General features: G+C 38.3%; 2 protein-coding genes across 3 annotated transcripts in view; both read left to right on the top strand.

Moving 5' to 3' along the window:
* UMAD1 (UBAP1-MVB12-associated (UMA) domain containing 1) overlaps nucleotides 1-13,641 on the top strand; it is a gene marked incomplete at its 5' end in the record, with an annotated part of 241,648 nt that overhangs the window by 96,815 nt on the left and 131,192 nt on the right. The window lies entirely within an intron of this gene.
* LOC309810065 (protein transport protein Sec61 subunit alpha-like) lies at nucleotides 2,847-4,532 on the top strand. The gene is given in 2 exon segments (XM_082631807.1): nucleotides 2,847-4,076; nucleotides 4,079-4,532. Coding segments are annotated over 2 exon segments (1,593 nt in total). The 5' UTR covers nucleotides 2,847-2,863; the 3' UTR covers nucleotides 4,459-4,532.

Below are 13,641 nucleotides of genomic sequence, written 5' to 3'. Positions count from 1 at the left end.
GTGGCCTCGTAGAATGAGTTTGGGAGTGTTCCTCCCTTTGCTATATTTTGGGAGAGTTTGAGAAGGATAGGTGATAGCTATTCTCTCAATTGTTGATAGAATTCGCCTGTGAAGCCATCTGGTCCTGGGCCTTTGTTTGTTGGAAGATTTTTAATCACAGTTTCAAGTTCAGTGCTTGTGATTGGTCTGTTCATATTTCCTATTTCTTCCTGATTCAGTCTTGGCAGGTTGTGCATTTCTAAGAATTTGTCCATTTCTTCCACGTTGTCCATTTTATTGGCGTACAGTTGCTTGTAGTAATCTCTTATGATCCTTTGTATTTCTGCAGTGTTAGTTGTAACTTCTCCTTTTTCATTTCTAATTCTATTGATTTGAGTATTCTCCCTTTTTTTCTCGATGAGTCTGGCTAATGGTTTATCAATTTTGTTTATCTTCTCAAAGAACCAATCTTTTAATTTTATTGATTTTTGCTATCGTTTCCTTCATTATTTTCTTTGCCTCCATTCTTTTTCCATGGTCCTGGATCATCTTCACTAACATTATTCTGAATTGTTTTTCTGGAAGGTTGCCTATCTCCAGTTCATTTAGTTGTTTTCCTGGGGTTTTATCTTGTTCCTTCATCTGGTACATAGCCCTCTGCCTTTTCATCTTGTCTGTCTCTCTGTGAATGGGGTTTTTGTTCCACAGGCTGCAGGATTGTAGTTCTTCTTTCTTCTGCTGTCTGCCCTCTGGTTGATGAGGCTATTTAAGAGGCTTGTGCAAGTTTCCTGATGGGAGGGACTGGTGGTGGGTAGAGCTGGCTGTTGCTCTGGTGGGCAGAGCTCAGTAAAACTTTAATCCACTTGTCTGGTGATTGGTGGGGCTGGGTTCCCTCCCTGTTGGTTGTTTGGCCTGAGGTGACCCAACAGTGGAGCCTACCCAGGCTCCTTGGTGGGGCTAATGGCTGACTCTGGGAGGGCCCACGCCAAGCACTACTTCCCAGAACTTCTGCTGCCTAGTGTCCTTGTCCCCACGTTGAGCCACAGCCACCCCCCGCCTGTGCAGGAGACCCTCCAACACTAGCAGGTAGGTCTAGTTCAGTCTCCTTTGGGGTCTGTGCTCCTTCCGCTGGGTCCTGATGCACACACTGCTTTGTGTGTGCCCTCCAAGAGTGGAGTCGCTGTTTCCCGCAGTCCTGTCAAGTCCTGCAATCAAATCCCGCTAACCTTCAAAGTCTGATTCTCTAGGAATTCCTCCTCCCATTGCCAGACCCCCAGGTTGGGAAGCCTGGGGCTCAGATCCTTCACTGCAGTGGGTGGACTTCTGTGGTATAAGTGTTCTCCAGTCTGTGAGTCACCCACCCAGTTATGGGATTTGATCTTATTTTGATTGCACCCCTCCTACCATCTCATTGTGGCTTTTCCTTTGTATTTGGATGTGGGGTATCTTTTGTGGTGAGTTCCAGTAGCTTCCTGTCGATGATTGTTCAGCAGCTAGTTGTGATTCTGGTGCTCTCACAAGAGGGAGTGAGAGCCCGTCCTTCTACTCTGCCATCTTGAACCAATCTCCTGAACTCTTTACCCTTTAATCATATGTTTTCATGTCTGGAAAGCAACTTACAATGGTTGCTTTCAGGAACAGCGTGTTGGTGAAGGAGACTTTTTCCTAATTGATTAATTCACCAAATATTTATAAAGCACCCATTATGTGCCAGACACTATGTAAAGTGTTGGCTATGCAGAGGTGACCAAGATTGACATGGTCCCTGTCTTCATGAATTTTACAAGGTAATGGAAGAGCCAGGCATTTAATATGCACATATGCATACACACACACACATATGTATTTACTTACAAATTGTAATGAGTGATATGAAAGAAAAGGATGCTATGAGAGAGAATTCACAAGGGGGAACTAATTTAGGTTAGGAGGTGGTTCAGGAAGTGATATTTGTGCTGAAACTTGAACGATGAATCAGAGTTAGCTGGGCAAGAAGTGGAGGAAAGCGTTCCAGGTAGAGGAACCAGCATGTGCAAAAGCCCTGAGACAGTAAGGATTTTGGCTTACTGGAAGAACTGAAAGAAGACCAGTATCACTGAAGTACAGATAGGAACAGGCAGGTCAGAATATACAAGGCTTGGCAGTTTGAATTTTAATCTGAAGTGCAAGGGGAAATTATTGAAGGAGTTTTAATCAGAGGAATGATAGTATCTGTTTTTTGTTTGTTTGTTTTAATTTAAAGACCTCACTGGTCTTTAAATTAAAGAGGAGAATCTGTAGGATATGGCCTAGAGCAATAATAAATAGTCCAGGCGAGAGGTAGTGGTCACTTGGACTAGAGTAGTGACAGTAGAAATGGAGAGAAGTGGACACATTTAGAATGTATTTGGGGATATGGTGGTGGATTATATATGGGGACAAGGAGGTTCCCTAGAATTAAATAAGTGTCCGATGGCATGAGCCGTAGGGTGGAGGATGTAGAAGTCTAGAGAAGGAACAGGTTTTGGGGGAACATCAAGAGTTCAGTTTTTAGACTAAGTAACTTTTATGTAGTAATGGAGGTTTTTAGTAGAGGTTTGGGCTTACAGTATAAATCTGGGGATTATCAGGGTGCAGATGGTGTTTACATCTTTGTGAATGAATGTGATCACCTAGGGAGGGAATGTTGAGAAAGAGAGCCCAGGACCTGGCCCTAGGGAGCTCTAAAACCTAGAACTTGAGTAGAATAGGAGGCGTTCACAGATGGACTGAGAAAGAACAGCCAGAGAGTCAAGAGGAAAATACTGAGGAGAATGGGTGTTGGGAAAGCTAACAGAAAGTGTTTCAGTAAGAATTAGACCATTCTTGTGTAGTTGGAGTAAGCTTATATATAAATTATATATGTATGTACATCTATATTTTTTTCCCTAAAGAATGCCTTTTTAATGTATTGGTGGGGCTGGCCAGAGCGTGTCGGGAGCGGGCACTGAGGCCCGAGCCGCAGAACGCTAGCAAAGGACGTGCTGAGGTCGCTGGGCCCCGTCGGGTGGCCCTAGCTGCCGCCATGGGCATCACATTTTTAGAAGTTATCAAACCTTTCTGTGCAGTTCTACTAGAAATTCAGAAACCTGAAAGGAAAATCCAGTTTAGAGAGAAGGTACTATGGACTGCTATAACTCTTTTCATCTTCTTAGTGTGTTGTCAGATACCACTGTTTGGAATCATGTCATCAGATTCTGCAGATCCTTTCTACTGGATGAGAGTTATTCTTGCATTCAACAGAGGAACTTTAATGGAATTGGGTATCTCCCCAATTGTAACATCTGCTTTGATTATGCAGTTGTTAGCTGAAGCCAAAATCATTGAAGTTGGAGATATACCCAAAGACAGAGCCCTATTCAGTGGAGCCCCAAAACTATCTGGTATGATCATTACCATTGGGCAAGCCATTGTGTATGTCATGACGGACCTCTGTGGGGATCCCACTGAAATAGGGGCTGGAATCTGTCTCCTTATCATGATTCAGTTGTTTGTTGCTGGTTTGATTGTGCTGCTGTTAGATGAGTTGCTACAGAAGGGTTACGGCTTGGGGTCTGGGATTTCCCTCTTTATTGCCACCAACATCTGTGAAACCATTGTCTGGAAGGCCTTTAGTCCCACTACCATTAACAGTGGCAGAGGTACTGAGTTTGAGGGTGCAGTCATAGCAGTCTTTCATTTACTGGCCACCAGGACAGTCAAAGGTCAAGCTCTAAGGGAGGCTTTCTATCATCAGAATTTACCCAATCTCATGAACCTCATTGCTACAGTTTTCATGTTTGCTGTTATATATCTTCAGGGGTTTCGTGTGGATCTGCCCATTAAGTCGGCCCAGTACCGAGGGCAGTACAGCAGCTACCCCAAGCTCTTCTACACCTCCAACATCCCCATCATCCTGCAGTCGGCCCTGGTGTCCAACCTGTATGTTATTTCCCAGATGCTGTCAGTTCGATTTTTAGTAAATTTACCAGGCAACTTTTTAGTAAATTTACCAGGACAGTGGGCTGATGTCAGTTGGGGAAGACCTGCTTGTTCTTACCCAGTGGGGGGCCTTTGTTACTACCTTTCTCCTCCTGAGTCCATGGCGCCATATTTGAGGATCCTGTCCATGTGGTTGTTTATGGCATCTTCATGTTGGGATCATGTGCATTCTTTTCTAAGATGTGGATAGAGGTGTCTGGTTCCTCAGCCAAAGATGTAGCGAAACAGCTTAAAGAACAGCAAATCGTAATGAGAGGCCACGGGGATACCTCTATGGTTCATGAGCTTAATAGGTACATCCCCATAGCAGTTGCGTTTGGCGACTTGTGCATCGGCGCCCTGTCCATGTTGGCTGACTTCCTCGGGGCCATCGGCTCAGGCACTGGAACTCTGCTTGCAGTCACTATTATTTATCAGTATTTTGAAGTGTTTGTTAAAGAACAGGCTGAAGTTGGCGGGATGGGTGCTTTGTTTTTCTAAATGTTCCAGTATTTCTTTTTGTGTGTGTGAAAGGGAAAATATTTTGACACACTGTTTTTGTCAGATAATGCTGGCTCCCCTTTTCTTCTCTCACAGTTTGTTTTCAAGTGCTGACCGTCTCATTCCTGAAATGGGCACGGAGCTAAGCCTGTGTGCAGCGTTAGTACCAGCTGCCTTAACGCTGAAGTTTACATTATTCATTAAAAAACTTACATGCAGTGTTGCCTGTGATGCTGGAAACCAATGTACCCGCCTTGCCATGTTCAGTTGTGGCGGTGAGTTGGTAACGTGGATCAGTTTTGCACACGACATTCAAGACACTCAATATTCCTTCCACTTGTTTAAAAATAAATGTAATTCAGATTGCCAAAAAAAAAAAAAGTATTGGTATCCAAAAAACAAACCTCACTATAACTTAAAAATGAAATTAACCAGTGAGATGACCTTGGATGAGCTCTCTTTTGGAGTAATTTTTTTAAATGTACACCTATAAAAGACATGTTCAAATACAGGTACAAGATACATACAGAATGGGAAATACACAACATGCAGAATCCAAGTAGAAATTGTTTTTATAAAATTAGCATCCTGTTTTCCATGTATTATTACATGCCTCTGCTGGTTGGATTAATAGGACTTTAAGAAATATAAATGTTAAAGTTGAGTTTAATTTAGTTTTGATTTCTTGTTTGTTCTGATGTGTCAAACTTGGAAAAGTAGGGATTGCTCTGCCTAAGTATGATTTCCCCTTCCTAGCTGGGTAATATAGCTTCACCAGTCAGACTTCAGGAATATGTCTGGTATTCCCCGAGCCTTTTTACAGTTGCAACAGCTGATGCTACTGAATTATTTTAGCAAATGATAGAATGTTTACTTGTAGAAGAAAGAATGGTGTAATGGAAAGAGCATGGACTTGGATTCAATCCTAGTTCGAATTCTTACTCCTGCACATTTGCACAGCCTACTTAATCTCTTCATCCTTAGTTTTCGCATGTATGAAGTGGCTATACATAATGAATACCTACTGCACAAAATTTTTGCGAGGATTAAATGAAATCAAGTATGTAAAATGCATAAGAAAATGTCTTTCACAAAGTGTGCACTTAATAAATGTATTGGGGTTTTTTTGTTAAGTTTATAAAAAATATGGTTTCTGGAGTCTCCTGGCCCTTGCATCCAATGTGCATCAGTCATTATTTTTCTCATCTAAAAAGATTAACATTTATTTTCATCACAGAAAATGAGATTTTCACCATATATAATATTATTTATGTTTAAAAATATTAAAAAATTTAAAAATCAAGGCATAATTCATATCAGTATTTGTTACTCTGTTTCTCAAGATGCCTTTTCTAAGTGGCAACTTCTTAGAGGATTAACTCTTTTAATTAATGAGCCTAACATTTAGAACCAAAATTTTTAGGTAAAGTGATTTTCAGGATTGTCAAGTGAAAAGAATGTAACTATGAGTAATCACAGATTTGAAATTCTATATTCATTTATCTGAAATAAGCTTGATTGACGACAGAGTTACTGTTGTTTGATGCTTTAATTTTTTTCATCTCTGATATTGATGTTTTATTTCATATAAAACGGCACTATGGTAGAACATTTGCTCTTCTTTCTGTCGTAATAGACTTGCTTTAAACTAAACCCATCAAAGTGCTATACATTCAAATGCAATCATGTTAAAGTAATAACTCTCAGTGTATTTGAAAAGACGTGCACAGAAATATTTATTGTAAAGCACATGGCTTTTACAGTGCGTGCACTAGGCTGTTTTTGCTTGGTCTGTATTTATGTCTGTGTATCTACATTCCTGTTGAAATCTGAAAGGGGTGCTGTACATTTAAGTATTCAGTTTAGTCACATCAATGTGCATTTCTGTTTAAGTATCTGTGTAGAATTGGATTAGAAGCAACACAATCAGATTTGGCTGGTGAGTCAAAATGAAATGTATATAAATTCACTTTCTTACAAGTAAGTTGCTCTAAAATCAAAGTAGGAGAATAAATGTAGTATGAAATGTTACGCAAAATACAGGCACAGCATAATTAGCAAAGGTTAGTAGAAATGCTATTTGTTAAAACCTGAAGTGTAACAGTCAATTTCCTCACTACAGGAAATAGCAAAGCAGTTAACAAACATCACCTGTCAAAAACAATGTTAAGGCAGGGCTTCCCTGGTGGTGCAGTGGTTGGGAGTCCTCCTGCCGATGCAGGGCACACGGGTTCGTGCCCCGGTCTGGGAAGATCCCACATGCCGTGGAGCGGCTGGCCCCGTGAGCTATGGCTGCTGAGCCTGCGCGTCCGGAGCCTGTGCTCCGCAACGGGAGAGGCCACAGCAGTGAGAGGCCTGCGTACCGCAAAAAAAAAAAAAAAAAAAAAAAAACACAACAGTGTTAAGGCAGGTTAAAACCACAAATATACAAAGTTTATAAGTTGTAAAACTGAATGCATTTGATTTTAATATCTTTTACAAATTTTTTAAATGTTATACCAATTGATTTATTTCAATAAAATTTCCAAAATCATGTTAATACTTCCTTTATCTATGGGCTGATAAAATATTTTAGATGTGGGATTTTCCTACTTTGGACAAAGTGATTCTACTGAAGGAAGAATCTACTCATAATTAAAACTGGGGAAAGTAAGTTATTTTTTTCCATTCTGCACTTTCTTAAAATTATTGTGGTAAAATATATATAACATAAAAATTTCCATTTTAACCATTTTAAATGTACAATTTATTGGTATTAATTACATCTACAATGTTGTGAAACCATCACCACTGTCTATTTCCAAAACTCTTTCATCACCCTAAACAGAAACTATATTTTTAATAAAATCTTTATTGAGATATAATTCATATACTATAACATTAACTTACTTAAAGTGTACAATTCGGTGGCTTTTAACATATTCACAGAGTTGAGCACTCGTTGTGTAGTGTTTTTTTTTTTTTTTTTTTTTTTTTGCGGTACGCGGGCCTCTCACTGTCGTGGCCTCTCCCGTTGCGGAGCACAGGCTCCGGACGCGCAGGCTCAGCGGCCATGGCTCACGGGCCCAGCCGCTCCATGGCATGTGGGATCTTCCCAGACCGGGGCACGAACCCGTGTCCCCTGCATCGGCAGGCGGACTCTCAACCACTGTGCCACCAGGGAAGCCCTCGTTGTATAGTTTTACAGGCAACTCTAGAACCTTTTCATCACTTCAGAAAGAAACTCTGTACCCAGTAGCAGTTACTTTTCATTTTCCCCAAACTTTTTGACTCTATAGATTTCCATTTTCTGGACATTTCACATAGTGAAATCATACAATATATTTGATCTTTTCTGACTGGCTTATTTTACTTCTTTTGTGGCTGGGTCCTTTACTTCTTTTACTTTTCAAGGTTCATCCACGTTGGAACATGTATTATTATTCCATTCTTTTTTTATTGCCGAATAATATTCCATTGTATGGCTATACCATATTTTGTTTATTCATTCATCAGTTAATAGACATTCGGATTATATCTACTTTTTGGCTAATATTAATAATGCTGCTGTGAATATTTGTGTACAGGTTTTTGAGTTTATATGTTTTCATTTCTCTTGGGTATATACCAAGGAGTGGAATTGCCGGGTCATCTGGTAACTCTGTGTTTAATCATTTGAAAACCTACAGACTGTTTTGCAAAGGGACTGGCCCATTTTACAGTCCTAAGTGCAGTGTGTGCAATTTCTCAGTATCCTGGCCAATACTAATTGTTACTGTCTCTCTGTCTGTTTTTTCTTGTTTAATTAATTTTTATTGGAGTATACTTGCTTTATAGTGTTGTGTTAGTTTCTGCTGTACAGCAAAGTGAATCAGCTATACATATGCATATATCCCTTCTTTTTTGGATTTCCATCCTGTTTAGGTCACCACAGAGCATCGAGTAGAGTTCCCTGTACTATACAGTAGGTTCTCATTAATTATCTATTTTATACATAATACTGTATATATGTCAATCCCAATCTCCCAATTCATCCTGTCCCCCCTTCTCCCCCTGTTATCCATACGTCCGTTCTGTATGTCTGTGTATTTCTGCTTTGCAAATAAGTTCATCTGTATCATTTTTCTAGATTCCACATATAAGCAATGTATACGATATTTGTTTTCCTCTTTCTGACTTACTTCACTCTGTATGACAGCCTCTGGGTCCATCTGCATCTCTACAAATGACCCAATTTTGTTCCTTTTTATGGCTGAGTAATATTCTATTGTATATATGTACCACATCTTCTTTATGCATTCTTCTGTTGATGGACATTTAGGTTGCTTCCATGCCCTGGCTATTGTAAATAGTGCTGCAGTGAACATTGGGGTGCATGTATCTTTTTGAATTATGGTTTTCTCTGAGTATATGCTCAGGAGTGGAATTGCTGGATCATATGGTAGTTTTGTTTTTAGTTTTTTGGTTTTTTTTTTTTTTGTGGTACGCGGGCCTCTCACTGTTGTGGCCTCTCCCGTTGCGGAGCACAGGCTCCGGACGCGCAGGCTCAGTGGCCATGGCTCATGGGCGCAGCCGCTCTGCGGCATGTGGGATCTTCCCAGACCGGGGCATGAACCCGTGTCCCCTGCATCGGCAGGCAGACTCTCAACCACTGCACCACCAGGGAAGCCCGTTTTTAGTTTTTTAAGGAGCCTCCATACTGTTCTCCATAGTGGCTGTATCAATTTACATTCCCACCAACAGTTGTAGGAGGGTTCCCTTTTCTCCACACCCTCTCCAGCATTTATTGTTCATGGATTTTTTGATGGTGACCATTCTGACCGGTGTGAGGTGATACCTCATTGTAGTTTTGTTTTGCATTTCTCTAATAATTAGTGATGTTGAGCATCTTTTCCTGTGTTTGTTGGCCATCTGTATGTCTTCTTTGGAGAAATGTTTATTTAGGTCTTCTGCCCATTTTTTGATTGGGTTGTTTGTTTCTTTTTTGATATTGAGCTGAATGAGCTGCTTGTATATTTTAGAGACTAATCCCTTGTCAGTTGCTTCGTTTGCAAATGTTTTCTCCCATTCTGAGGGTTGTCTTTTCATCTTGTTTATTGTTTCCTTTGCTGTGCAAAAGCTTTTAAGTTTAATTAGGTCCCATTTGTTTATTTTTGTTTTTATTTTCATTACTCTAGGAGGTGGGTCAAAAAAGATCTTGCTTGTCTGTCTTTTTGATTGTAGTCATCCTAGTGGATATGGTGTAGTATCTTATTATGGCTTTGATTTGCATTTACCTGACGGCAAATGATGTTGAGCATTTTTTCATGTGCTTTTTGGCCATTTGTATATTTTCGTTGGACCAATGATTATTCAGATTTTTTCCTTATTTTTAACTTGGGTATTTATGTTTTTATTATTGAGTTATAAGAGTTCTTTATATATTCTAGATACAAGTCTATCAGATATATGATTTGCAATTATTTTTTCCCATTCTGTAGGTTGTCTCATAATCTCTTTTTGAGATTCTACTGCTTCTTCTTTCTGATTTCTAATTACATTGTGATGTTATTTTGAGAAATTCTGTTCTCCTTATGGGATGTACATATCAGTGACAAACTGAGAAAGGTTATACTTTTATTACTCTGTGCCAAGAAAGTTCATTTTCTAATCCTGTACTCTGTGCTGTAGCATTCAGGAAGCATTTATTTTGGTCCCTGCTTATGTGCTGTACACTGGAACCAACCTCTGGGGCTATAAGGTGGAACTCATTCATGGTAAGCCTACAGTCCAGTGGACAGGTCAGAAAAAGTTACGTTGTCAGGAAAAGCACTGTATCTTTACAAAGCAAGGAGAGTTTATTTTATTAGATTTATGATATAAACTTACAAGTAGTGGAAGGAGACTTGAAAATCACTGAGTCTATTTTACTTAATGATGTGTAAAACTAGTCTAGTGCAGTGATTTCCAACAAACGGTCTGTTTCCCCACATTTTCCACTGCCCCTCATCAGAGCTCCTGCTCAGTCTCTCTGAGCCCTGGAAGCTGATCATGTGGGCACATTATTTTTGTCATTTCCCAGGCTGTTATTCTCTCCTCTTACTCAAGTCTTATCTAGAATCCAAGGCCTACCTTAAGGCCCCTCATGACTGGTACGTTTATGATAACTAATGATCTTTTCTTTCTCTGATTAGTATAGTACTTTTGAACTTTGTGTCTTAACTAATAGTCTCATGTTTGAATGCTTAGTTGCCCTCATAGCTTAATTGTACCATAGAGTTCAGACCATTTATTTCTTTGGGACACTACTCATGGAACTGGATGGAAGAAACATGATAAAAGCAAGAGTTTCTGTTCTAACTTGGTAAAATCATTTGGAAAAGTGATGGAGGGAAACATTCTCTGGGCAAAATCAGATAGCAATGAGTTAGCATATGCCTTATGACATAGTTAATTAAACAAGCTGTTATGTTGAGTTGAAGACAAGGAAGATATACAGTCAGTTATATTTGAGGCTATTTAGCATGTTTCTTTTTTCTACCCCCAGATTTTTCATGGGATATGCAGTTTTAGTAGGTTAACTTGGAGCTCTCGTATGTTTAAAGTTTTCCATTTCACACATGTTGTCTAAATATGTGCACATAGTTTTTGCTTTTGCTACCAGCCTAATAAAAGCCTCTTGTGAATGCTTATCACCTTGTAAAGTAGTTACCAGAGCTACAGTAAAATTTGCCTGCAAGTGAAAAGGCTTTGACTTCCCTAGAGGGAGAATAAAAAACATATGAGACAAATAGCAGCAACTGAAATTATCTGGTGTAGAAAGTGGCAGAATGCCAACCAAATGCTCTGTCCCTAAAATGTTTTAAATTTTTATCTCAGCTCACTAAAAAGACCACCTTGTTTAAAGAACTTCAAACACAAACTTGGAAATGTCTCATTATTTTGGTACAATTTACACAAACAGTCCCCTTTTTTTATTGCTATCTTCAGGGGTTAAGGTCCTGTAGATTTAAAAGAATTTTTTAAAGATGTTTATATCCCTTCTTAAAAATGGAGTGTTTGTATATGTGTGTTGTGTGTGTGTAAATTGTTACTGAAAGTTATTGCCATGTTTTTGATACTTCATATATCTAATTAGAAATGGTGTTGATCGTTCAGTAGGCAAAGTGGCCTTCAAGTGCATGGTGAGAAATAGTAATGAGATACCTTCACTAGCCTGTAGGCCATGAGGACTCTTTTCCTAAATAATAGAGATGCAAGGGGTTGATAAATCCTACTATTGTTTTGGAGTTGCCTTGGGAGGATATTATGTAGTGATGTTTTGATGTCTGTCCTAGGGCAGAGGACAACTCTAGCCTTGCTTTGCTCAGAAGTATTGATATTTTTTTTGAAGTTATCATTTAGAAAAGTCACTCACCCTTTTTCCTTTATAACTCTTAAAATTCTTTTAAAAGTCCTAGTCCTAGAAAGCCCAGTTATTGTTTAATACATTTTATTTAATTAATAATCACTCTTATTTTTTCTACAATTATTAATACTCTTCCATTTGTTGAATACTTTGTCTTATAGAGCATTTCATACATGCTACTTTATTTGATCCTTTCAGAAATCCCTAGAACAAGGCAGAGCAAATGCTTTTATCCTGGTTTATGGATGAGGAAAACTGAGGCTCAAAAACATCCAGTGACTTGGAAAGGTCACCACGTAGTAGTAGATCAGGGATTTTTTTCCACGGCTCTACAGTGTTACTCAGAAAGCTTCAAATCTTGGGTTATTGTGATACTTAGCAATTATGAAATACATTTTTGCTCAGAAATAAAAAAATTCTTTTAACTAATTGAAACTGCCAGAAAGGCTGCCAGGGTAGTAACTCAAAACAGAATGGAGACCGAAGGTTTTGGTCCTTTCATATGAAGCACTGAGCCCACTAGGTCAAGGTTTTGAGAAATGGGAAATCTTCATTGTTGCTTTCTGAGTTTCTCTCTGAAACTGTTTCTCTCTATAACTGAAAATTCAGCTGTCATTATTTTCAGTTTAACAGTTAATTTTCCTTGAAGGAAAAGGAAAGTTTGCTGTGTTCTTGGAAGAAAGTACAGAAATTAAATCTGAATCATTAAATTATTAGAGAATGTGCTGTTTCTGGGTCCAAAAATAGGAAAACAAAGTATAATCATCTAATAAGTCATTATATGTTTTATTGTATGCATTATGTTTTATTTTATATATAAAATTAAATATTTTATTTTATTTATGTTTTATTATATACTTGTTTATGTCATAAGGTGAAACCAAATTCTGTTCCATGAATTCGAACATAATATAAATTCAGTACCTATTTATAAAATATAGATTTATAGAAATATTATGGAACTAATGATGACATTTTGATATTGCTGCTGCTACAGAACTAGATGACCAATCCCAGAATTGCAATATGAATTAATCACTCAATCTCGTTAGAGCTGCTATAAATTTTTTTAAAGGGAGCAGGTGAGATAGGACTTATCTTTGCCTTGGATTTATATTTATAGCAAAGTAATCAGCATTGTGCTGTGGTGGTATATTAATAATACAGTCATAATGCTGATGCACCTGTTTACCAAAGTTTGTGAAATATATTTTACCTTTTCATAGCTGTTCAAATGCTATATATCATGTTGCTCTTCTGAAAATGGTAGTACATTTTAATATATGTTTAAGTTTTTTAAATTATTTTTAAAATTAAAAATTTAGGGAGAAGAATTATAATATTTATTAATACAGTAATACTTTGGGATTTAGCTCTGTCAGCCTAGAACCAGGCATGCCCATCAATGAATTTAACACCCAACTTCCTACACTCCAGATACCCCTTTGCATCCCATTTTATCGCTGTGCTAGAGACGTCCCATCATATGAGATTTTCCTCCATCCTTGGCTCCTCTTAAGTCAGTGTGATTACATTAATTTCTATATTTGCTTTGTTTTGTTTTGTTTTTCAAAAATTTCCCTTGCTAGCGCTTCTGAAAGTTCTAGCCTATAGCCTTTCCATTCTTGGTGTTGGTATTTTATAATAGATTTGAAGAAAAATTGCATGGGATTCCAAGGAAAATATCTATCAGTTACTTTTTTTGAAGTTAAAATGAATGCTGTAACAATTCCACAATAAATACAGTGAGATTTAATGTGTTAAATGAATTTAAATTGTTTTGACAATTTTTTTCTTGAAGGATTCTTTTCTGGGTT

This window comes from Mesoplodon mirus (genome assembly GCF_964341445.2).
Source record: "Mesoplodon mirus genome assembly, chromosome: 9".
NCBI lineage: Eukaryota > Metazoa > Chordata > Mammalia > Artiodactyla > Ziphiidae > Mesoplodon > Mesoplodon mirus.
Note: the sequence above shows the minus strand (reverse complement) of the source record. Positions and strands in the feature narration are given on the sequence as shown.